Source organism: Lissotriton vulgaris, chromosome 4_1, assembly GCF_964263255.1.
Source record: "Lissotriton vulgaris chromosome 4_1, aLisVul1.2, whole genome shotgun sequence".
Taxonomy (NCBI): domain Eukaryota; kingdom Metazoa; phylum Chordata; class Amphibia; order Caudata; family Salamandridae; genus Lissotriton; species Lissotriton vulgaris.
In genome coordinates, this window is record NC_141691.1 from 653,856,891 (window position 1) to 653,883,436 (window position 26,546).

The following is a 26,546-nucleotide window of genomic DNA, read 5'->3' on the forward strand; positions in this document are numbered from 1 at the left end:
ATGCACTTAACCTGATCTATTTGTGTCAGTACAAAACATGGCAGAACTTACTTCAGAAACTGGCTTTTGGAAGTGCTGGGGTCTCCAACAATGCACACATTAATGTCACCTCTCAGCGATGTCCGCTCCATAGTAGTCTTGGGAACTCCACCAAAAAGCATCAGCAATACACCCCTTTTGATTTCATCATTACCTATAAAAAAAGGCAAAATAAAGTATAAAACTCAAAGTCAAGTGCCACACAGTACTGAAATGTTCACTGGTTGGAAACTCAACATTTTCCCATTGTAGTGTAGTTGCTGAATTTCCCAATAGGCTATGCGCATTGGAATAACAAACAGCAGTGTAGACGTAGGACTGAGGTCATCTAGGTCTCTGACTATATTAGACTTAAGGTTTGCCAGCTAGCTCATAGGTCACTAGAAACTTTCTTGAATGTTCAGGAAAGGGTTAACCATCATGATTTAGACAAGGGATTAGTTTCTGACAACCGCATAAACATGACAACTTTGATTTCCCAGAATAAAGAGTGTATCTCTAGAGCTGTGTGAAAATAATAGACAGCTATTTCACTCAGTCAAATCGTGCATGCTTAATTTCACAAGAGTGCAGAGAAATAGAGAGACAGGCGTTTTCGCTTCCGGATTTCCATTGATCTTTGCATTTTCTTTTGTTATATTTGTACATTCTGATGCTACATCGTTGTAGATTGGTGCATCATCACAAATTGTTGCAATTTGGGTTTCAAGAGGCACGAGTTCCATGGCTTTGTTGTATAGTCCCTTTTTATTTACTGCAGGTTTATCGAATGTGATTAGTCTTTCAGTTTGAACCTCTTGGATTGTAGCAAAGTTTTGTCTTCTGCTATTTCTTGGTAGTCCACTGGGCCTGCTATTTATTATTAGTCACAGGTTTGTGGTTTCACCAAATCGATTGAAACAATTCTGTTTTCCTTTTTACCAGCAAGTGGCGGTAGTACTACTGATCTTGTTCCGCTGACAGCTAAGACAGGTACTGCTTTTCTGTACGAAGGCCCAAATTCCTTCTTCACCGCGATCTTTTCTCTGACCAGATCCCCAATCTTTGGAATCCAGACAGATCTTGCTGGTACAGGTGGTTCTTCAGTGGTTGTTGGCTTACTCTTTATGTTACTTAGACTCTTTCTTGTTTCATTCAAGTCCTGTAAAACAGCCAAATGATCTTTGATATCAAAAGTGTTTTCTTCTACCACTGAAGTTTGACGATCCAGATCCTGGATATTCATTCTAGTACCAAACAAAAGTTCGTACGGACTGATACCTCCTAGAGAATGTCTTGGCATGTTATTAAGACTACGTTGGACGCTTATTAAATGTTTCAACCACCCGTCACCCGAACCTAATACCCTCGCTGTTATAGATTGCTTTATGTCACAGTTTTTTCTTTCTACTACAGCATTACCCTCAGGATGGAAGGGAGAAGAGTACCGCAATGCAATGCCCATGCTGTTCATGGCCTCTTTGCAAGCTCGAGAGCTAAACGCAGGACCCTGATCAGAATGTAGCATGCCAATTGCGTATGTGCCGATAAAGACTCGCAAATCTTATATAACAGTTCTGGCGTCATCCGAGCACTGGGGCCACATTTTTAGTTAATCAAGCCTTAATGATCATGGGACCGCATTTGTCTGGTGGGACTTTTGCGCAAAGATTGCCTGATGCTATCCAATAGTGGTGTCTGGGCTGGTATCTGGTCCGGTTCACAACTGCGATCCCTGTTGCAGTCCTCACAATTTTTTGCAAAATTGTAAATATCTACGCTCATTCCTGGCCACCAGTATTGTGATTGTAATTCTATCAGAGATTTCAATATCTCTTGGTGCCTTAGACCCAATCCCATGTGTGCGTCTTCAATCAAGAAGATTCTCTGGTTCATGTTTGGAATTACTCTATCGCCCACTCCAGGGATTTGAGCAAAAGGAACGGAGTTTGCATCAATTATGTATGTATTACTGAGTGGATAGTTGAGAGGTAATGCTGCATAATCGTCTTTTAACGACGCTTTTACCGCCAGCATGGTTTCTCCATCTATGTGTTTTTCTGAACGCTTTTTTTTGGCTACGGAAACCGGTTGAACCGCTACCGCTGTGGTTCTATCAGCCAATGAATTCCCTGCAACGTGAATGCCATCACGTCGATGGCTCAGTGCGTGTATCACGTGAGTCTTTTGAAGTTCTTTCTTCAAAAGAACTACTTGTTCCCAAAGCTTTTTATACTTTATTGTGGCACCTGTGTCGTCTTTGTAACAGTTTTTGCGCCATGTCTGCATGTCACTGTTATATGACTTCACAAAGTAATCCGAATTGCACACTATTAGTGTGGGGAATTCGCGAATCGGCATTTTCAAGCGCCATCTTTAAAGATCTTATTTCAGCTCGCTGAGCTGAACAGTTTGAGTGATTCTGTTTTTGTAATCATTGGTTTGAATTTACCAGAGCGCCAGCGACCTTTAACAATTGCGCACGCTGCATTGTAGGATTTTTTCTCTACATCATAATGGTGTGCAAATCTGTCCATATGGATCACACAGGTATATTGTTCGAGAGCCAGAATTTCGATTGGCAGAGGAGATTCTTGTTCGTATTCTAGATCTAGTTTTTTCAATTTCGGGTCAAAATAGTATTTCACGTCTTGTGTAGCAAGAGAATTTACCCATTGTATCCATTTTGGATCTAATGCCACTGTTTTCAGATTCGGTAGACTTGTTAATGCTTCAAGGGCTGATTCTGCTGTATAAACAGTTATTCTTTTGCCTTGGGCTAGGGCTATTTCTCCTGCTACAGCAGTTTGAACCGCTGTCAGAATTTTTTCTGTGGAATTGAATTTCATTTCAGCCTGTGTGTACAAATGTGATTTGTAAGCTATTGGTACTGTTTCTCCCTCATTAGAGGTCAGGTATGTGAATCCGCATTTTCCTGGAATGACTCGGATTACCAGATTGCGTATGTTTTCACGAGTTTGCAGTTTTGTTTTAGCTAACAGGTCTGTCTGTAATGATCTCAAAATTTCCGTGTGTTTGAGTCCAATGTATGGGTTTGAAATCAGGTTTTATTAATTCGTAGAGAGGTTTAACCCTCTCTACATAATTTAGAATGTATGTTCTTCCGAAATTCCGGAAGCCTAGTATTGATTGTAAATTTTTCAGCGTTTTCGGTGCTTGGAGTACTGCACACTTCTCTAAGAAGTTGTCTGCCAGGCTTTTGCCTTCACTTGATAATTCATATCCTAAAAATAGAACTGTTAGATGGGCAATTCTTGACTTTTTAAAGTTGAATTTGTAACCCTCTGATGCGAACTCAAGAATTATGGTGTTCACTCTTTAAGTGAGTCTCCAGGTCATCGTCTGTAAGATAGAGGTCATCGACATATGATAATGCCTCATCATCATATTTGTAGTAATTCTGTTACCCTTGCTGGGAATAATCCTGAGCTATTCTTGAATCCCTGTGGGAGTCGGCAAAATTGTTTTTGCGACCCCATTATTGAGAAAGCAGTCAAATAACTACTTTCAGGTGCAATGTTTTGACAGAAGAATCCATTAGAGATATCTAATGTCGTTTCATATTTTTTGCGCACAATGTTGTTCATTAGTGCTGCACTGTGTGAATTTTGTACTGCAAATGTTTTACAGCAGGAGTTTAGATGTCTGTAGTCCAAAACTAGATGATATGAATCATCCGGTTTGGAGACAGGAAACAAAGGATTGTTCATTTGTGAGGTGCATGTTTCAATCACCCCCTGATATTCAAGTTGATCTAAGATCTCCCTGACTTGCTTTTTAGCTTCTTGTTTAACTGGGTGCTGTCTTTGTGCAGTGGGTTGATTTTTTAACTTGATTTTGTGTGGAGGAGAGTTATCATCCCATCCTACATGATGGCTAGAACCGGCCACGTGGCTCCCGGTCTACCTAGTGGACCATGCCTGGTAATGTGATTTTGATGTTTTAGGGCGCCTTTAAACCAGAGCATGTGCTCTTGGTATGTTAGTGGGATTTCAACGTCCTCAAAAGGAGTGTATCCATCCGGAGGTTCCTCTATTTTGTAATGGTGGAAATCTTTTGTCACAGCGTGTGCTGCTGGAAAATGTATCCATGAATAGAATACCTCTGTCTGCAGATATTCATGTGCCGCTATCACGAAAATGACTGTACCACCTCTTGGTGACAGTCCATTTTCTACAAGTTTAAGAGTTATAGTTTTTCCTATATTGACCGGAATGACTATAGCATTTGGGTCTTCTTGCTGGAGACTTGTGTCTTCCTTTAAGAGTCAAGCTGCTAAGGCTTCTCTCTCTCTCTTCTTTACTATCCGTCATTTTATTGAAAGAAAGTTTTGTTGTTGCAGATCAAGTTTCAAGGAAACCAAGATTAGGTGCACAATATTTTGGAACACTGTATCCTTCAACGTTGACTAAACCAAGAACTAATACATTGGATTCTCATCCTACTAAGTTCCGGCGGATATGAACCTTTCACCCACTCCAGACTTCTATTGGAGTTTTTACGGGAGAAAGGGGTCTGTGTGAAAAACACGACTGAGTTACTCTAGTGTCTTGCGTTAGATTATCGTTTACCAAACGTGGGGCGCCGTGTAGTTCCTATTTTCCCAATAGGCTCTGCGCATTGGAATAACAAACAGCAGTGTAGACGTAGGACTGAGGTCATCTAGGTCACCACCGACTAGGTTAGACTTAATTAGTTTTGCCAGCTAGCTCAGAGGTCACTAGAAACTCTTGAATGTTCAGGAAAGGGTTAACTGTCCTGATTTAGACAAGGGATTACTTTCCGGCAACCGCATAAACATGACAACTTTGCTCCCTCAGAATAGTGTGTATCTCTAGAGTCGTGTGAAAACAATAGACAGCTATTTCACTCAGTCAAATCATGCATGCTTAATTTCACAAGAGTGCAGAGAAATAGAGAGACGGGCGTTTTCAATAAAAGGTGTTATTTTATTGAGCAGTCTTCTTTCTCATGCAAGAGAAATGAATTGCCACAATTGCAATACTTATAAAGTAAATTGCGTACAGTAAAAGGAGTATTCTAAAATACTGTAAAAGCATTGATGTGGTTTCTTAGCCATATGATACTTTAAAATTGATAAAATATGTACATACATAAAAACATTGACTAACAGACTCAACTGATGCTTCTAAGATACTCCTACCCCGGTGTACTTGACCTAAGCCTAATACCTGGGAAGGAGTAAGTAAGTTGCAGTTTTAAGTTAAGTTAGGTTTTTTGCCAAGTATCGGAATCAAGAATTCTCTAAGGTTTTAATCCGCTCCGTACCTTGGTTATAGAATGAAGGAGGTCTTGTATCTCGCTTCTCAGGACTCAATAACCCAGCAACCTGCGAGGGTGACTTAGGAACGCCGGAGCTGGATTTCTCGGCGTGAGAAAGGCAGCTTCTCCAGCGCGTCAAAGAAGGAGGGTGGCTTCCTTCGGCTCTGGCAACAGCTGGGCTCTCGGACAAGTAGAACATCGCTCTGCTCCCCACCACCGTGTGTTTGCTTAAGGCAACGTTGGTATATTTATACCTGAAAGGACACAGAGTCCGCCTCCCCCCGTTCAGATCAGAAGCCACCGAAGTCATCTGCGGCGTACCACAAGGATCTTCACTCAGCCCCACGCTGTTCAACATCTACATGAGCCCCCTTGCGGCCATCGCACGTCAACACAACCTCAACATCCTCTCCTACGCCGACGACACCCAGCTGATCCTCTCCCTCACCAACTCCCCGCCACCGCCAGAACCAACCTACACGAAGGGATGAAAGACGTAGCCGAGTTGATGATGAACAGCCGCCTGAAACTGAACTCCGATAAGACGGAAGTCCTCATCCTGGGATAGTCGCCCTCCCCCTGGGACGACTCCTGGTGGCCCCCTGCCCTGGGCAGCGCACCCAAACCAACAGACTACGCACGCAACCTGGGCTTCATCCTGGACTCCTCCCTCTCCATGACCAGACAAGTCAACGCCGTTTCCTCGTCATGCTTTAACATCCTACGCATGCTACGTAAGATCTTCTGGTGGATCCCCACCGAAACCAGGAAGACGGTCACCCAGGCCCTCGTCACCAGCCGACTGGACTACGGCAACTCCCTCTACGCCAGAACCACCGCAAAACTCCAGAAAAGACTCCAGCGCATTCAGAACGCCTCAGCAGGACTCCTCCTTGGCATCCCCCGTCACAGCCACATCTCCGCACACCTGAGAAACCTGCACTGGCTCCCCGTCAACAAGAGGATCACGTTCCGACTCCTCACCCATGCACACAAAGCTCTCCACAACCAAGGCCCAAGATAACTCAACGACCGCCTGAACTTCTACACTCCCACCCGCCAGCTTTGATCAACCAGCCACGCCCTCGTCCCCCGCATCCGAAGATCCACAACGGGAGGAAGATCCTTCTCCTACCTGGCTGCCAAAACGTGGAACTCCCTCCCCACCCACCTCCGCCTGACCCAAGAGCACCTTGCCTTCAGGAAGCAACTCAAGACCTGGCTGTTCGAGCAGTAGCGGACCCCCCACCCCAAGCGCCTTGAGACCCTCTGGGTGAGTAGCGTGCTATACAAATGCTTTGATTGATTGATTTGACGTAAGATTGGACATAAGACGTCACTAAGAACTAACAGTTCTTTCTGGACTCCAGGAGTTCTTGTGCAAATCAAAACAAAAGCAGGGGGAATTCCCGGGCTGCTGGAGGCTTGGTTTGTTTAAAGAACGCGTTGTGCTTTCTAGGAGTCTATGGGAGTAGCCTTGCTGTGCTTTGGACTGCATGGGCTATTACTAAATATGGATATGATTCTTATGCCTTTATAAGGATATTATTTATTATAACCACACAAGGGCATGAATCAGGAATATCGAATTAGGGTCCTAGATAGAAATACAACACCATAGACCTGCAAAGAGTCTACAAGCTGGGTCACGGGTGGACACCACTCAAGATCATTACAGCTACAGTCACCAGTTCTAAACATCTCATCTACAAATCATTGATTTCAGGTGTGTTAGTCCAGTTATGTGGAGGCACAACAAAACTACAGCATCTATATTGTTCCAGGCCATCATAGAAAAGTTTAAGGCAGGATACAGTTTCTGCCATGACATGAAGGATGTTTTCACCGTATGTACGTGGAAAAAGTAAACAATAACCACATAAAAAGTAGCCAACTGATTTCAGACTGAATTGTTAAATAAAAAAATGTATGTTTTGAGATATATAAAAACGAACAGTTATCGGTATGGGTATCTATAAACTCGTAAATATCTAGTCCGCAGGGTATTTCCAACAGATTATCACTACAAATGTGCTGTCTCCAGTATTGTTTGGCAATTGGTAGGTCTCTTTCCAACATACTATTCAGTTGACTTGTACAAAACGTATGTCTATAGATTTCATGATGTAGTAGGAATTGTATTCCTTTTCATTGATGTCAGAGCTTTCCACAAACCCATCCCGGTCAATTCGAGATTAGCCCAATACAACTCATTTCAATATTGATAGTGGTCAGAGTAAAGACGCACAGAAATTGTATCATGGAAAGTTCCTTAGGAAATAAGATGAGAACTTTTTTCTAAATAGGAATGGTACAACAGTGAGAACCTTTAAATTGTTTTCTTCATAAGAAGCGAAAAGCTTTTAAGGTTGCTAGTAAAATAGGATTTCTCAGTTCTTTCTTGCAATTCGGTTGTGAATGAGTTTTATCCATTAAATAGGAAGATGGTTACATGTTAATTATTCTGGTTCATGTGACGCCGGCAGGACTGGGAACTAAAACCAGCCCTGACAAACAACTCTGTTGGCCCATGAGGGAGGGTGCTTGTTGGAAGCACCAATCCTGTCTCACCCCTGCACCTTTTTTGCTTTTGTTACATTGGGCCCATATTGCAGCTATGCTACAAAACCAGCCCTAGTAACAAAAAACTGCCTACCATGGGTCCAAAAACAGCCCCCTCCCTTGCGGCACACCGGGGAATCGCCCAGTGCCGGCTACGGCCAGTCAGGCCCTGCATGTGACATTTGCATTTAGGGAATTTAGCAAGTAATTTTCGTTGATTCTTAAGTTACATGAAATTACATTTTCAAGCCAATTTGTTTTAGAACACGGTTTACTTTTGACTTCCTAAACAAATTAATATCACTGCAAGCGCAGAAATCTTATAAAAACTTCTGTAAATAATGTCACTTCAAACTTACTTAAACCTGGAAGTTCCACGCCCAATTCGAACCTTTGCCACCATGTTAAAATATAGCACTTTCACAACAGCATCACCTTTTTTCATTTGTTGGTAAGACAATAGAGGTTTGGCGAAGTTTTAAAAGTTTATTTTCTCATTAAGTGATTAGTTGACTTCTTTTATGCAGGTTAGTCAGATCAAATCAATTACAGAAATAATCAAAAAGATTGGTTTGAACAGGCATAGAAAAGAACAGCAAATTCCTTTCAGAATATAGCCCCTATTCTAATCAAAAGGACCTATCCTAGTAAGAACCCATAAAGAGTTTGTTCTGGAAAATAAATAGCATTTTGAAACAGTCAGATAACTAAGAAAAAGATAAAATTTTCCTTAAAGGGTATGATAGACCCAGTGGTTTTGGGATTGAAACCATTCAGAATCCACGTTCCAAATAGGATGAGTAGGATACACTTATCCGATAAACTGTGCTCACCCTTTGGTAGCTTGGCAGCGGGCAGTTAGGCTTATCCTCAGGGCTCAAGTGTAAAGTATTGGCATAACACCACTTACCCAACACACTGTGTATGCCACAAAAAGACTCCACACATTACAGATGTATGCAATTGTTGGCCTTTCCCATTAGCAGAAAAGTTAAACAGCCCCAGTTCTTAGACTACGCCGCGTGACCAAGTCCCTCAGTCCTTCAATTCCACCAGCCAATGTTACATGTTGCACCAGCTGGTGGCCCATTGACTAGACAGTAGGAGCCATCTAATACTGAAAGAAAGATTACATATTTTCATCCAGCCATATTAGACCTCCAGGTGCCCCACGGCACCGGCACAAGTACAGGATCACGACCCCTCCCCCCCATAGACAAAAGGTTGTGAACCAGGAAGCTGGCTCGCCTCAATGTCTGGAGAAGTGTTTAACCTCCAAGCAGGGGTGACCACTGCTGTACCCCCCGAAAGTCAGCTATAGATGCCCACAAGGCATACAAAACCCCTCATAACTAGCCACAGCGTTCTCTACAACAAAGCACCTTGTGTTGTGGGTTGAGGGAGACCATTACCTTGGACAGAGGCCATGAGGTCAGGCACTTTTGTCCAAAAAGAACAATTGATGGACAGAATGCAGAACAATGTCATACATTCATCCCAGTAGAGAGATCCGGGCCTAAATCTGTCTGCTTTTTTGCTCACCATTCCATTCCAGTTTGGACCCAGCTATATGCAAATCAGTCTTGACCCTGCACCAATAGGACCAGTCTAGCACGAACTGCCAGACCAGGTCCTCCCTGGACTGGAACCAAGCATCCTAGGCCCAGCACTTTTGTTTTCCTGATCATGAGGCTTAAGAGTCTTAGCTCAGTTTCAGGTTTCCATAACACCCCTCAAACACCACACGCTTTGTAACGCAAGTAAGCAAAGGTCCCCTGGTTGCAAGCACCGGTGCCTCAGACTCTGCAAGCTTCTCCCACACTCAAACTAATTGCGTCTGGTACCTCAGGTGGCTGCTGATCTTTACTCGCACACTCATCTGCACAGAGTGATGATGGTGTATGTCAGGACGGTCCTTGTCCCAACCATGATCATTTCCACCAGCGTCAGACACACCCAGTGCGGTCCTTACAATCTTGTGGAGACAGTGAGATCCTTTGTCCCTGGAATTTTGTTGACAGAAGGGGTAGCTCACAGGCCCTTGGAGAGTACTTCAGGACCCAGGCAACTACAGTTGTTACTTAGCTGCAGACCAGCAATGTCCATGCAAAATCTACCAAGTGATCGTCACCTTCCTGGAGCGAGACAAGCTCCAGGCCACCACAAGTCTGCAGATAGTCCAGTTGCAGTCCCTCCTGCCCTAATGATTCCTCGTGTTGATGTCCCAGTATCAAACCAGAGTAGTATGGTTCCAAATCCAAAAGCATCTCTAACAGCTGAGGCCAGAGTCCCAATTGTTATACACATACTGGGCTTTGAAGATAGGTTCAGTTCAAAAGGCCACCTGTGGTGTGCACAGGTCCTCTCTAAATTTTGTCCTGTCTGCCATCGTACCCTGCAGGGTTGATCACAATCTTTAGTGGGGCGAAGACCCCGCCCCTTAGAATGCAGGTGCCAATTCTACCCTCACATAACCATCCCAGAAAAGCCACTCAGTCAGAGGTCCGCAGTTTCCCTGGAGTCCCTGGTTCATGATCTTCTATAAGGGTTCACTATTATGTACACATCGATACCAAACACTATATTTCTACAATTCTGCCTGTAGGAAATACTGCTTGATAGCCTTTCCTTACACCCTCCCAAGCTAAGCCAATGCGAGAAACAGGACCCATTGTACTGAACACACCACCCAGTGCCTAGGACTAACCTTGCAAGTAACACACTCATGCACACGCCCAACAACTTCCAAACACTGCACCTTGTTACCAGGGAGAACTCCCATATACTAGGAGACATGAAGAACCTTGACACTTAGCTTTTTAAATGCCAAGCTGAGTAACAGTAACCCGTGTACACAGGCCCTACTAGGGCAAACGTGCGGCACAATAGATAAGCTACATCCTTGGATGGCAGAACCAGTGCGGCAGGCCTACAGAGGAGCATTCGAGAGACATGCCCCAGGTATAGGTTTTACCCTTTGGCAAGGGACTTACGGCCAGCTCTAATTAGACAATCATATATAAACCAATCACCAGTGTGTATATGACAAGCACAGCCCTTTGGCACTGCACAGCAGTGTCAACATGCTCAAAGTCCTAATGCTAGCATCCAGAGCAGTGTAAAGCTGGGAAGGATAACAGCAAAAAATGGAAGGTAAGCACCCTAGAAAGGGCCACTTCCAACAGTGTAGTTCTGGAGACTCAACAGAGTACTTAGGACAGCTGCAGTAGCAAATGTCTAAACAGGGGAAGAGGGTGAGAAAAATCACAGCTTTAGCTATAATCAGCATAAAGAAAGAAAGTGTCCTCAATCTGGGTAAGGAGAAGTCAAAGAAAATCACCAAACAGTTTATGGTAATTTGAGCTAGCATAACGAAGTGCAAGGGACATTGCAGGGTAGGAGTGCCTAGAATGCCTGGACTTTCTAGATCGGAACATGTATATAAAAAATGGCCCATAAACATGTTGCAAAAACAGGTAGATCTGTCATCAGCATCCAATGGAGGAAGATCTTTTGATGGTGTGTCATCTTCCTCAATTCCCACGGTAAACCGCCATGTTGACATGAAGCTAATCAGAAGTGGCTACAACATATTACAAAAAGTTACATCTACGAAGGTTCACATCAAAAATACTTTTTCAAGCCTACTCTATTAGCTGTATGGTATCCCCCTTGGGTAACAATCAGCCGCTCTATGGAATAAAACATTTATATTCTGCTATGTTCTGGTTAGATCATTAAATGTAAGCTGCATTAAGCATTTCTATTCATAAATAGGCTTGTTCATTATGAATGTGTCAAAGAAAGCAATCTAAATACAATGAAGTCAAATGTGTGAGGAGAAATTCATTTAGCATGAAACAGCACATATCACATAAAGGTCAGCCTCTATAATTCAGTTAAAAAGTTAAACCACTATTTATGAAAGGCTCTTATTTTTCTTAAAGGGATAGAGAAGAATAAAAGAATAGTGTGGCCCCCATCAGTTGAAGACCGACAATAATGCAAGCTTTCTGCAAATTTAAGCAGCATTTAAATTTTTTCACGTTTAATAAAAGCACGTTTCCTAAGGTCTACTTTATTATGCATTTCCATGTTAACATTTTTACCATTTCTATTTCATGTGGTCCATTTTTCATGACAATTCTCAGCTTTCTCATTACTGAGAGAGCGCAATTTGAATATATAGTATATAGTAACCATATTTAGACGTATATGTTATAAACGTAGGAATGAAACGCATATCGTAATGTACAGTTGACAACTATAACGTAAAGGCCAACGAAAAGTGATAACATAATATAGGAAATGTAAGTGTATTCGTATGTTAAACATGCATTAGATTTAGAAGGCCCGTATACATGATGGGTAGATGTAGAAATGTGTAGAAATGCTTAGGAAATATCGAACGTGCACAGTAGAATTCGTGTACGTGTGTAACCTTAAAATGTGTAACTATACATTGGGAGAAGCGGCGAGAAATAACGTGGAAAGGTGTAAACGTGGAGAAACGTGGATAAATGTATAAGAGAACTTACATAAAGATGTAACCAAGGAAAATGTATAGGTTATACTCTATACAGTCGTATTCTATGTAGTATATATTTGATGTAGAATGTTTAAGTATAACTAAGGCTTTTGCTAAAGTACGAATATATAAATGTATGCCAAAGGTTATACTGTGTAGAGGGCTTTTGTAGAAATGCTGGAAGAGTTTAGGTCATTTGTGTTTATAACCTAACTGGTCAAGAGTTCGAAGGAGCATAGTCACATGAATGTAATTTAGTGGTCTTGTGAAGGTCGTAAATAGCTTGATGTGGACATGAGAGCCGAGAAGTCTAGCACTTGTTAGATTTAAGGTGACAATGCCGGACGGAGCTTATTGCTCGAACGTGAGGAGAGACACTTGGACTATAGACTATGTTTTGACAAGACCATTCACAGGACCTAGCAGGGTCAAGTTAAGAGACATAGAGTTAAGGCCTTGTCTAAATTCATATGTTACACGATCTGAAAGAATCGATAAATGTCGACGATGAAATGATGAAGATGACATCCAAAGGAGAAGGGTCAACTTAACGGACGACGCAAGGAGTGGACCAATGGAAGAAGCAGGAAGTTGACATCATCGGGGGGGAAAGTCCGTGGTGGGCGTCAAGGGGCGTTCCACCCACATGGTGATTGTGTATTTTAGGGACAGCACCCCGGGGATAAGGCAGGCGAAGGCGAGCGAACAGCCCAGTAGGGAGCTCAGAGAGAGAGAAAGGCAAGGGTAGATGCCTTGAGCAGATGCGCTGAGAGATCAGAGCGCAAGGGAGCAGTAGGCCGAGGACCCTTAGAGAGCGGATGGGTAGGCAGATAGGGTACTGCTCCTGAAACTTAAGATTTCCTTTAGAGGCTAAAGAGAGTTTGAACTTCTTTGGAAGTCAAACTGCTGACACCTTTTCAGGGAAGAAACTTGCGAAGTAGGTTTGTCACATAGCATAGAGTAGGGACAGATTAACTTGATGATATTTTTTATCTTACTGCAGATAACACAGAAGGAACCACTTCACACCGAAGCTTAAGCAGCTGATATTTTAATTGATTTTGTATTTTGTATATTTTGAGATTTTATCCTGAGTGGTTTGTACCGTATTCAAATTAATCTTTATATAAACTTTTGAAACTTCATCAGTTGTAAGTGGTCCTTCAGAGTGGCGTCAGTTAATGGGGTTTGTCTAACCAATGCAGGGGTGGTCCTTTCCTCAATGACAGATATAAGCGGTCCAAAACAGATGAATGAGATTCTTTATTAAATTTATCATAATCATAAATTGATATCAAAATCTCGTTCCCCGCAGTTGGTAGCAGAGTATGATGGTTATCTTCTTGAGGAAGACGACCTAGGCCAGGTTAGTTTACCCCAAGGTCCCTAGTCGTCGTCGACCAGAAGAAGAATTGCAGCCGAAGACGGTGCTGATGGTGCGTCGAGAGAAAAACAGCAGAGTCGGTCGAGAGTGAGTATAAGGGTCATGCGTTGTAAGATTGCGGTGTTTTATGTTGTTCCTGTGTTGTAATGTCAAGCGGAGTTGAATGCCTGTAGTGTGATTGGGGGAAAGTTGTGAGCGCGCGCAACTGGATGAAATCTTATGTCCAGAGGACTTAAGTGGTTCAGGTGTATCGAACACCTAGAGTAATTTGTCTACCATTGAAAGGGGGTCATGAGGTACCATTGATTTCCCGACAGACCGATGATAGGGGGAGCGTATGTGTGAGTGAATGAGTAGCGGACGCTGGTCGTACGTTTACTGCGTGTAAGTAACCTATCAGTTAAGGCAAGTGTCCGACCGTAAGAGGAAAGACGCTGTGCCAGTTGAGGTAGCAATTACAGTTAGACTGTGGCCGTACAGTCAGAGAAAAGTGATCGCTTGGACGGAAGTAATCATTTTTCAATGTATGAATGAAAACGCATGTGAAATCGTGAGACGAGTTGAGAAACGAGGGAAGCTGCTGAAGAAGAGAGAAGTGACGTCAGCGAGAGTCGTACAGGGATTGGTGGGTGTTATCAAGTACGCAAATAAGTAAGAAATATCGTACGTTATCAAAATGAAGTGTTTTAAGGGTTTAGGAAAAATCTTTAAAAAGAAAAGGAGAAATTTATATGCCGGAGAAGAAGCTCCACCAGAAGGCACACCTGCATATCATATGGCAGTCAATGTAGGCTTACATTCGATATTATGGATCTCCGAGTGGCATAGGCTAACAGAAGGGCAAAAAGAACTAGCGTTCCCAAGATTTGGAACGTTTAAATTAGAAGTGTTGAACCAACTGAAGGCGACAATGCTTTCAATGAGACCTCTACCGAGGCCAACACAATTTGAAGCTCTTGGTGTGTGGTTTAGAACAGCACACGAAAGGGGCGTAAAGAGGCGACAAGAAAGAGTGAGAAGATCGGTAAAAGCAGTGCAGGATGCTAAATGGGACGACGAGGCTAAGAAATGGAGGGTACAAAAGATAGAAGCGGACAAACTGTTCACCATGATAGAGGCTACGGGAGAAAGGAAACCTCTAGAACAGGAAGATGAGGAAAGTGAGTCGGAGGAGGATCTAATAGACAGGTTGTTAACAGACAGACCACCTCCATACAGCGGTGAACTTGCGAGTCCCATATTACCGCAAGTGGACGGAACTAGGTGGGGAGAGTATAAGTCGATCCCGGTATCAGAGTGGGACGCTACTAAGACCGTAGAAATACCCCAAGCTAGTCCTGAACAGAGAGTGGTGGGAAGATTTGTGGTCCAGAAGGTGCCGGAGACGCAATGCGCTAGGTCATACCAAATGCCGGATGCTTTGCAGGTCCCGGTCACCATAGGCCCTATTGTGTCAATCTATAACCCAGAAGGGGTCCAGCAGGAGGAACAGGCACGATGGGAAAATGAAAGAGCAGAAGAGGAGAATAGGAATGCCACAATGAATTCCCACAGACAAATACGAGCACCAATAAGTCGGAGTACCCCATTAGAGTCCGCAACGGGTCCCAGGGTAGAACAGGGAGGTCGAAGAGGACCAATGGATTTGAGGGGTCCTAAACCGAAAACCCATAAGGAATTAAGGGAATACCTGAGAGAATGGGACGCTGCCGAAGAGGCTCGGAATAAAAGTTTAGAAACGGGATCCGAATGGAGAGAGCAGGATAACAGGATTCTCTCTCATTGTGGAGCTGGCGAAAGCAGCCCCGAGTGGGAGGGAGGAAGCCAAGAGAGCAGAAGAGATACTTATCCCGCTGATAACAGCAATAGACTAATGTGCGAAGACAGAAGTGCAGGGTGTGGCGAAGTGCCTCGTGTCACCTTCAGTGAAGGGGAACATAGGACACAGGAGTACCGGAATACCTTCAGGTGCACACACCATGCCCCAGGTGAGAATGCGAGACATTGGAGTCACGGAAATATGGAGAGTCGCGAAGCGTCTCGACATACATCCGGGGACAGTGGAAGGAGTCATGGGAATTTAGGGAGTCGCGAAACATCTCGCCATGCATCCGGTGATCATGGAAGAGATCACGGGAACACGGAAGATCGGCGAGGGCCTTTCATTTTGTTAAGTGACACCAGACAACAAGCAAGTTATAATGGATTAGAACTGAACGGTGGATCCTATCTCACATCTGGAGAAACCGAGTCGAAAAATCGGAACGTAGGGTTGGGGGAAGGAGCCTTATTCCACCACACCCCACGGGACGATGGAAAGGCTTGGGATCTAGAAGGGTGGGAACGAAGAGATGGAAGGAAGACTCCTCATAACTCACCTGTGCTCAGGCGTAGGGCGCATAGTGGAGGTGAGAGAGAGATGAGGGAGGAACATAGAACTGAAATGCTGAAAGCCGAAATAAAAGCGAAACGGCTTGATGTGATGAGTTTGAAGGCAGATCTGGATGAATTGATTGACGGTACAGTGTCATTAGAGAGATTAAACTCGTATACACCAGATGAGATACTGTTTCTATCCAAAGATATTACTCGAAGAGCGAGGTCAGTTCATGAGAACTTATCAAATTTAGCAAACAGGTACATGGTAGACCTGTCACGAACTAAGGCTTTACAGAGTAACCACAGGCTAACTTGCACAGATCAGGATTTGGATGACCGCAGAACGATCGCGCTGAAAGTACACATAAGGGAATTGATCGTAAGTATCAGAATATGGAGAGATCTAGATAGATGGGAGGAAAGATGGTCCAGAAAGGGCTCCGTTAGACGGAGTGTACTTGAGGGTTCCCAGGACACAGGCTTGATGCGAATGGAAGCTTTCCCTTTGCGAGAAATCGCGAACGGAAGTTACGTTCATGTGCCTTGGACTAGGGGGGATTTGGCGGCATTCACCAATTCCTTCCCAAAGCTTAGAGATAATCCTGTCGAGTGGTATAAGCAGGTAGAAAGATTCGTGAAGATTTCAAAGGTACTGTGGGTCGATTTGAACACACTGTTCGATATCGTAGTACCCGGAGACCTATGGACGGCGTGCAAGCTTAGTGTTGAATGGCCCACTCGTGAGCCATCAAGGGATACCCGGACGAATGGTCCATCTGATAGAGTCATGGAAAAGTACGAGAGAGTAATAACATGGCTAAAAGAGAAAGTGCCGGTACAAGACATAGACTGGGTAAAGATAGATCGGACTACCCAAGAGCCGAAAGAGACAGTGCATGAGTTTTACGAAAGATTGCTGAAAGCATTCAAGCAATACAGCGGGTTAGATGTGATGGATCCCAAGGACATAGGACAGTTTGTTTCAAAGTTTGTCCTCGGATTAAGACCAGAAATATGCCTAATGATCCAACAGCATCTGATCTGTTGGCAGAACAAACCTTTAGACGAGATTCTGAGGTATGCAAGGTATTGTAGTGACGAGATAGACTCTAAAGCAAAGAAGCTTAAAGAAAAGTTAATGCTAGTGCAAATGCAAGCTGCTGGAAAGGATAAACCACGGCAGCAGGGAACAGGAACGCAGGCAAAGAAACAGAATAATCAGAGCAGAGACGAGGAAGAAAGACCGAGACCGAGAATGGATATCGCGACACTGAAAAAGACGACGAGATGCCATCAGTGTAATGAGGTGGGACACTGGCGACGCGAGTGTCCTTACAATGTTGAGTCAGGGGAATTAGAGCAGGAGGAGGAAGAGGTCCAGAACAACGTGGTTAAGGGAGCCGTAGTCCCGAAGGGCAGGCTTGTCAAAGGGGGGACTCAGACTCCTCGAGCCCCGTTTCCTCAACCACCTCGCATCACGAACGGAGGAAAAACCTACAGACAGATGCCATTGTTTGTAGGAGGAGAGGAATGTTACTACGTTGATCCTCTTACAGGGCAGCGGGCGAGTAGGGACGAAGACTGTACTCTAGGAGCCGCCTTGGAAGTAGATCAGAGAGGACCATACGTAGAGGCTGAAATAGCGGGATGTCCTACAACCTTTTTGGTGGATACAGGGGCCACTCGATCTACGTTGAGATCTGCGGTAGTCCCGGGTCTGCCAATGTCAGGAGAAACGGTACAGGTGGTAGGAGTTGCGAACAAAAGGATGACGAATCCCTTGACCGAACCAGTGTCGGTAAGGATAGGGAATTATAGTGACGAACACCAGTTTGTGATCTGCGACTCTAGTCCTGTGTGCTTATTAGGGAGAGATTTGCTGTGCAAACTGAATTGCACGATACATTGCACACCTGAGGGAGTAGAAGTGCAGACCAATGATGAGGACGCAGATTTCAAAGTTGTAAACTCAAGGGAATGTGTGGAACTTTATCCTACCTTAACAGTGGAGGAGCTTCCGCAAGACCTAAGAGAGAAAGTCTCAGCTGAGGTATGGGATTTTACTGGGGAAGAAATTGGATTGATCAAAGGAGTAGACCCGGTAAAAATCTTGGTAAGACCCCATGCTGAGTACCCAAGAACCCCACAGTATAAACTAACGCCAGAGACGATTGCAGGGATCAAACCTGTGATCGAATCTATGATTAAGCAGGGAATACTGAAGGAGATCGTGGGCAGTCCATGTAACTCCCCGATCATGGGTTTGCAGAAACCTAGTGGAAAATACAGAATAGTGCAAGATCTTCGGAAGATTAATAACATTGTTGTCTCATGTTGTCCAGTGGTACCGAATCCATCAGTCATATTGTTTCAGATACCGTTCCAAGCTGAATGGTTCACAGTGATAGATTTGTGTCAGGCTTTCTTCTCGATACCATTAGATGAAGAGAGCCAATATCTTTTCGCTTTCAAGCTGGAAGATCGCGTTTTAACATGGTGTCGTATCCCTCAGGGGTATACAGAGAGCCCATCGATCTTTAACCAGTTATTGAAACGGAATCTTGAGAGTCTAGTACTGCCCAAGAATTCAGTTCTGGTCCAGTACATAGACGACCTCCTAGTTGCGTCAGAAACTGAGGAAGCTTGCAAGGAAGACACCATCACCTTGTTAAATCACTTGGCCGAGAACGGGCACAAGGTGTCTCCAAGTAAGTTGCAATATTGTAAGACTGAGGTGCAATACTTGGGCCATAGGATTGAAAAGGGAAAGCGGAAGGTGTCTCCGGACAGAATAGAGGCGATTATGAAAATGAACGCGCCTACAACACAAAGAGAAGTCAGGATGTTTCTAGGCATGGTTGGTTATTGTCGACAGTGGATAGCAAACTTTTCGCTGAAGGCAAAACCGTTATTACAACTGACGCACAAGGGAGTAAGTGATCCGGTACCATGGGACAAAGATTGTTTGATGGCGTTTTTGCAGCTGAGGGAGGACTTATGTCGTGCCCCGGCTTTAGGAATGCCAGATTACACCAAACCATTTTTGCTTTACTGCTGCGAAAGAGAGGGATGCGCTTTAGCGGTATTAGCACAGGTCCATGGAGATGCGCGCAGGCCAGTGGCGTACTTTTCGGCTACATTAGATCCAGTAGCCGCAGCGTTGCCCGGATGTCTCAAATCCGTAGCTGCAACGGGTGTCAGCATTGAAAGATCTGAAAGCGTAGTTATGGGTCATCCGTTAGAAGTGTATGTACCACATTCTGTAGAACTGTTAATGACCAGGACTAAGACTCAGCATCTGACGAATAGCAGGCTCACTCGCTACGAGCAGGTCATACTGGCTGCCGAGAATGTGACCCTAAAGAGATGCTCTGTCTTGAATCCTGCAACCTTGATGCCACTTCCGAATGAAGTAGACGACGAAAATTGTACAGAACATGACTGCCTCGATGTGACTGAACTATGTACCAAACCGAGACCTGATATCGTAGATGAGCCATTGACAGACCCAGACGAAATTTTCTTCGTTGATGGTTCATGCGTAAGAAACGATGTCGGTCAGCTGAGAGCAGCTTATGCAGTATGCACGATTACCAGAGTTATAGAAGCCGCTTGCCTGGAAGGAGTACACTCCGCACAGGTAGCTGAAATTGTGGCTTTGACTCGTGCTTGCTTAGCAGGCGATAGACTTCGAGTCACTATATACACCGATAGTCAGTATGGATTCGGCGTAGTTCATGATTACGGGCAGTTGTGGTCTCAAAGAGGTTACATGACCTCCTCGGGTTCTCCTATTAGGAATGGAGAATTCGTGAAACTACTGTTAGAGGCTTTGCAAAAACCAATGGCCATAGCTGTGGTCAAATGTGTAGCTCATACCAAAAACACGGATTTTGTATCACTAGGAAATAAATATGCAGATGAGGTAGCGCGTTATTGCGCAGAGCAGGGATATTCTCACACTGATACAAAAGTGGGGGGAATCCAGGAAAAGACTGAATTGACCATGTTGTTAGACACGGTGGATACATGGGATGAACTGAGAGCAGTACAGGACAATGCACCAGATGATGAGAAAAAGGGCTGGGAAACAGCAGGGTGCGAAAAGAGTGAGATGAATTTCTGGGTGTCCGCCGATGGAAGGGCAGTTTTACCAAATGAACTAATTAGTCCAATGGCAAGGAAATTGCATGGATCAGCACACATAGGAAGAGATGCTATGGTGAGAGTATTCAGACAAACGTGGTTTAACCCTAAATTTAGAGTAGCGGCAGAAGCAGTGTGTCAGCGATGTACAATCTGTCAGCAACTAAATGTGGGAAAGAGAACACCAGTTACCTTGAGTCACATAGGAAGGTCTGGGGGGCCTTTCAATAGGATGCAGATTGACTTCATAGAAATGCCTCCATGCAACAGACTCAGATACGTGCTAGTGATTGTTTGTATATTTTCTAGATGGGTTGAGGCTTACCCTACACGTAGGTGCGATACACTTACAGTAGCAAAATTGTTACTTAGAGAGTTGATACCAAGATTTGGGGTGCCATCCTCTTTGGAATCAGACAGAGGAACTCATTTCAATAGCGAAGTGGTGAAGATGCTATGTTCAGCTTTAAATATCGATCAGAAGTTACACTGCAGCTATCGACCGGAAGCTTCAGGGATCGTAGAGCAAATTAACAGTACTATCAAGTCCAGACTGGCTAAAGTTTGTTCGTCGACATCCCTGAGTTGGCCAGACGCACTTCCAGTAGTTCTTATGAGTATACGTAGCACACCTGATAGAAGAACAGGCCTCTCTCCACATGAAGTGCTAATGGGGAGAGCTATGAGATTGCCATCGGTTCCGACTGCAGCGCTAGTGAACATCACAGACGATTTGATCTTGGACTACTGCAAGGGACTATCTGATGCCGTTAATTCTGTGTCCCTCCAGGTCCAGGCTGCAGAGGTTCCATCAGTACAAGACTTGTGCCATGACCTGAGTCCAGGAGACTGGGTCCTGGTGAAGAAGCATGTCAGGAAGAACTGCTTAGACGTGCGTTGGCGAGGGCCGTTTCAAGTCATACTTGTAACGAATACTGCAGTGAAGTGTGGAGGTCTGCCAAACTGGATACATGCCTCGCACACCCGAAAAGTGCAAACACCTCCAGAAGACACAGCTCCTCTCTCGGATGAAAATCCGGCGGGAAGCGGAGAAGCCATAGAGGGGGAAAGCCAAGCTGTAGAGGTGATCGAAGAAGCTGAAACTGTGTTGGAACAGGGCGACGAAGGTCAGGATACGAGTGGGACCGAAGTTGCCTCAGGAGAAGAAAGTGATTGGGAATCCGACACAGATATCGGACAAACTGAGAGTGACCAAGAGACAGTTCCTGGAACAAGGAGCGGAAAGACAAAGAGTGAAGAAGCCAGTTGGCCGGAGAGAAGGAAAAGGCCAAGTTCGGAAAGGAAGAAGGAAAGAACCCTTGCCCCGATCGCTGAAGAATCGGATCAGGAGGACGAGACGACAGATTCAGGAACTGAGAGTCCACGAAGGTCAAGAAGGGTACGTGTGCCCTGCAGAAGGTACGCCACCCCAGAGTGGACTTATCTAGCAGATGTATTGGGGACAGAAATCTGGGAGAGTGAAGAGTGTGAAAGTAACCACTCTCGATCCAGTCGTGACAGTGGAGATATGGATGTTGGCGCCTGGACTCAAGACTGAGGGGCTACTGACTTTCACACTTCCCCGACCCCCACGTTTGAGTAAAATTCAAGATCTAGTGCTAAAAAGATTACAATTTCCAACAGTTGGTCAGCAAATGACCGAAGAAGAAGAAAAAGTTATTCGTTTTGAACTGTTAATTATTGTTGTAAAAGCTGCAGGTCCGACGATAATTGTTGATGCATAAAAGACTTTTGTACATATGTTATGAAGAAGAAGATAACCTAGCGCCGAGTGGAAAGAAGTATGAAATTAGGGATTACATTTAGAGGACAGAGAAGGGCTAGGGTTGTCTGCTGCTGAAAAGAGAAAAAGACATTGTGGTGAAAAGATACCTGTTGATAAAAAGCACTTTAAAGACTGTGAAAGCAAACAAGCAACCAAAGACTGGAAAGAGAACTTTCGCTGGAGAACGAGGTACGCTGTTTTGATGACATGGAGAACGGCAACCCAAACAGAAAAGCTAGATGTATAGTGGGTACACTTATAGCAATAGTGATATTTCTCATAATCATAGTAGTAACGATATCTTACATAACAGGACATGAGAATGATAAAAGAATAGTGAATGTAAAAATTGTAACGACCTTGAAACCTGCTCTTGTGGGAAAGAAGGAGGAGAGCACTGTTACACGTGAAAAGGCGTTACTTACATATGAAGCTCGTAGATTACACATAGACGAGTCACAGGGAAACTTTAGGTCAAATGCATATGCCAAATTATTGTATGAATATATCGATGCCATGGAGGCCAAAGATTGCTACGTTTGTATGCAATTGCCGGCTTCTGTAGACGAAGGCATTAGGTATCACCATCTCCCATTGACTTATGGGATCACATGTAGTTTACTGCTTAGTATTTTTTATGGTAGAGAAGGGTTTGAGTACTACTTTTCAAATTATGATTCGGTACTGCCTGAAGTTCCGAATTATAAGCAAATGAATAAGTGGGACTACTACAAAAAGGAAGATAGACTAGCTAAATTCTTTCTTCCTTGGGATACATTAGATACATCATATGCACGTAGAAATAATCTGACTTGCAAAGTATCGGAAGTAGAGAAAAGGTTTATAGCACAAGTAGATGATCGATGCAGACGGCAGAAGATTCTAAAAATGTCAGGACAATGGAAAATAGACTGGACAGAAGAAGAGAAAGCACACAGAAAGAAAGGTAGCAATGGTCCAATAGCATTGGATAAAACGCAGAAAGGAAAGTTATGTTTAACTCGAAGCAAAACGTATTATGAGAGTGAATTTGTAGGTGAAGTTAGTTGTGAGCACTCTTTCAGACTGGAGTACTACACAAAGGATTTTATGAAAGGGATGCAAGCTATTCCGAATGTGTATTTTGTATGTGGGAGAAATGCCTATGTAAAACTTCCAGACAATTGGTATGGTTCGTGTTACCTGGCAATTGTCTTCCCCAAAATATATCATGCAAGGGATTTAGCAATGATAGAAGGAAAGGCTTCGAGGAGAACGAAAAGGGAAGTAGGAGATGCAGAAGTAGTAGGAGATGTATTTGGAGCGATGTTTCCATTGTTAGGTTTGATTCTTAACGATGTTAAGATTAGAAGGTTAGCGACAGTCGTGGATAGATTGTCTGCCAGCACTGCAAGATCATTAATGTTAGTAGAAGGTGAAATGCAGTCGATTAGAGCAATGGTTTTACAGAACAGACTTGCTTTAGATGTAATATTAGCAAAAGAAGGCGGAGTTTGTAAGGCTTTAAAAGTTCAGGAATGTTGTACTTATATTCCTGATAATTCAAAACCACTTGAGAAAGTCATACAGAACATTACACAGATTCATCAAGAAATTGAAGATTTATCAAAAGTAAATGTTTGGGAAAAAGTAGGAAATGGAGTGGGAAAGGTTGGAAGTTGGTTTGCTAATATAGGCAAAGGTATAGTTTGGTACATTTTAAAGCCTGTATTAATAGTAGTAATTTGTATAATTACATTATTAGGACTAGTAAAATTGTATAAATGGTATAGGTCGAACCAGTTACAAAGATCGATGAGAGACCAAGAAAGGAGACTAGCTGTTCTACAAGATCAACAGTATAAAAGTCTGAGAACACTTGAATCGATAAAAAGAGGAACAGATGTAACTAGTTCGGTATAAGTGGGGTATTCAAATTGCTTTAGTGATGACTCCTAAAAGTCATCAAAGGGGGGAACTGAGAGAGCGCAATTTGAATATATAGTATATAGTAACCATATTTAGACGTATATGTTATAAACGTAGGAATGAAACGCATATCGTAATGTACAGTTGACAACTATAACGTAAAGGCCAACGAAAAGTGATAACATAATATAGGAAATGTAAGTGTATTCGTATGTTAAACATGCATTAGATTTAGAAGGCCCGTATACATGATGGGTAGATGTAGAAATGTGTAGAAATGCTTAGGAAATATCGAACGTGCACAGTAGAATTCGTGTACGTGTGTAACCTTAAAATGTGTAACTATACATTGGGAGAAGCGGCGAGAAATAACGTGGAAAGGTGTAAACGTGGAGAAACGTGGATAAATGTATAAGAGAACTTACATAAAGATGTAACCAAGGAAAATGTATAGGTTATACTCTATACAGTCGTATTCTATGTAGTATATATTTGATGTAGAATGTTTAAGTATAACTAAGGCTTTTGCTAAAGTACGAATATATAAATGTATGCCAAAGGTTATACTGTGTAGAGGGCTTTTGTAGAAATGCTGGAAGAGTTTAGGTCATTTGTGTTTATAACCTAACTGGTCAAGAGTTCGAAGGAGCATAGTCACATGAATGTAATTTAGTGGTCTTGTGAAGGTCGTAAATAGCTTGATGTGGACATGAGAGCCGAGAAGTCTAGCACTTGTTAGATTTAAGGTGACAATGCCGGACGGAGCTTATTGCTCGAACGTGAGGAGAGACACTTGGACTATAGACTATGTTTTGACAAGACCATTCACAGGACCTAGCAGGGTCAAGTTAAGAGACATAGAGTTAAGGCCTTGTCTAAATTCATATGTTACACGATCTGAAAGAATCGATAAATGTCGACGATGAAATGATGAAGATGACATCCAAAGGAGAAGGGTCAACTTAACGGACGACGCAAGGAGTGGACCAATGGAAGAAGCAGGAAGTTGACATCATCGGGGGGGAAAGTCCGTGGTGGGCGTCAAGGGGCGTTCCACCCACATGGTGATTGTGTATTTTAGGGACAGCACCCCGGGGATAAGGCAGGCGAAGGCGAGCGAACAGCCCAGTAGGGAGCTCAGAGAGAGAGAAAGGCAAGGGTAGATGCCTTGAGCAGATGCGCTGAGAGATCAGAGCGCAAGGGAGCAGTAGGCCGAGGACCCTTAGAGAGCGGATGGGTAGGCAGATAGGGTACTGCTCCTGAAACTTAAGATTTCCTTTAGAGGCTAAAGAGAGTTTGAACTTCTTTGGAAGTCAAACTGCTGACACCTTTTCAGGGAAGAAACTTGCGAAGTAGGTTTGTCACATAGCATAGAGTAGGGACAGATTAACTTGATGATATTTTTTATCTTACTGCAGATAACACAGAAGGAACCACTTCACACCGAAGCTTAAGCAGCTGATATTTTAATTGATTTTGTATTTTGTATATTTTGAGATTTTATCCTGAGTGGTTTGTACCGTATTCAAATTAATCTTTATATAAACTTTTGAAACTTCATCAGTTGTAAGTGGTCCTTCAGAGTGGCGTCAGTTAATGGGGTTTGTCTAACCAATGCAGGGGTGGTCCTTTCCTCAATGACAGATATAAGCGGTCCAAAACAGATGAATGAGATTCTTTATTAAATTTATCATAATCATAAATTGATATCAAAATCTCGTTCCCCGCATTACTTTGACAAAGTATGCACCTAGTATTGGAATGTAAATGATACACTGAATGGGATAAGCTGGGGGCTAGGCCTTCTGTTACTGCAAAATATTTCTGAGCTTCAGAGTGTGATCGACGTCACCTAATAGAGGCATTATCAAAAAATATATCTACCTTGAGGACTCCTTAGATGCCAAGGAAGTTAACTTCATTTATTGCATTGAAAAGTAGCAAACATTTCTGCAATAGAGTAATTTCAAATGAAGTCTATATGCGATCACTTTTGAGCAAAGGACTTCTAGGTTTTGGCATAATTTATTTTCATAGACTTTCAAGGTAATCATTTTAAGATATGTCACAACTGTCGAAAAGTTGGAAATATTTGGTGAACGTTAAATATCAAATCTATGAAGAATAAAATCAAAAACATGGGATATATCAGTATGCTTTAAGCATGTTCTAATTAAAAGCTATTTTGGATAACTGGATTTAAAGAATTTAGACGGAAAACGTATCCAAATAAATATTCCCAGTTTAAGATTTTTCAGAATTTAGGCCCTCAGAAGCAATTGGATAAAAGGATTGCAGAAAAATTGGTTTAAATTAAGTATTTTGGAAACTTGAAGCAGCTGGCACCACTATATATTGCATGGAAGGGATTTAGTAATAAAATATGTTTAATCTGGATTATACATCAATCAAATGAATTGGTTTTTAAATTACCGATTGTTTGGCCTTATTGTATTGTTTTCTTTACTTGAGAGAACATATTTGCTAAATATAGCACAATTGGAGCCAGGGCCTGACCACACCGAAGAATA

General features: G+C 43.2%; 1 protein-coding gene across 1 annotated transcript in view; it reads right to left on the reverse strand.

Moving 5' to 3' along the window:
* The window catches only part of LOC147722384 (maternal DNA replication licensing factor mcm6-like), a 564,785-nt gene that overhangs the window by 315,918 nt on the left and 222,321 nt on the right, over positions 1 to 26,546 (reverse strand). The window contains exon 9 of the mRNA XM_086964912.1: positions 52 to 193. Within this exon, the coding sequence (XP_086821038.1) occupies positions 52 to 193 (142 nt within the window). The remainder of the gene's footprint in view (positions 1 to 51; positions 194 to 26,546) is intronic.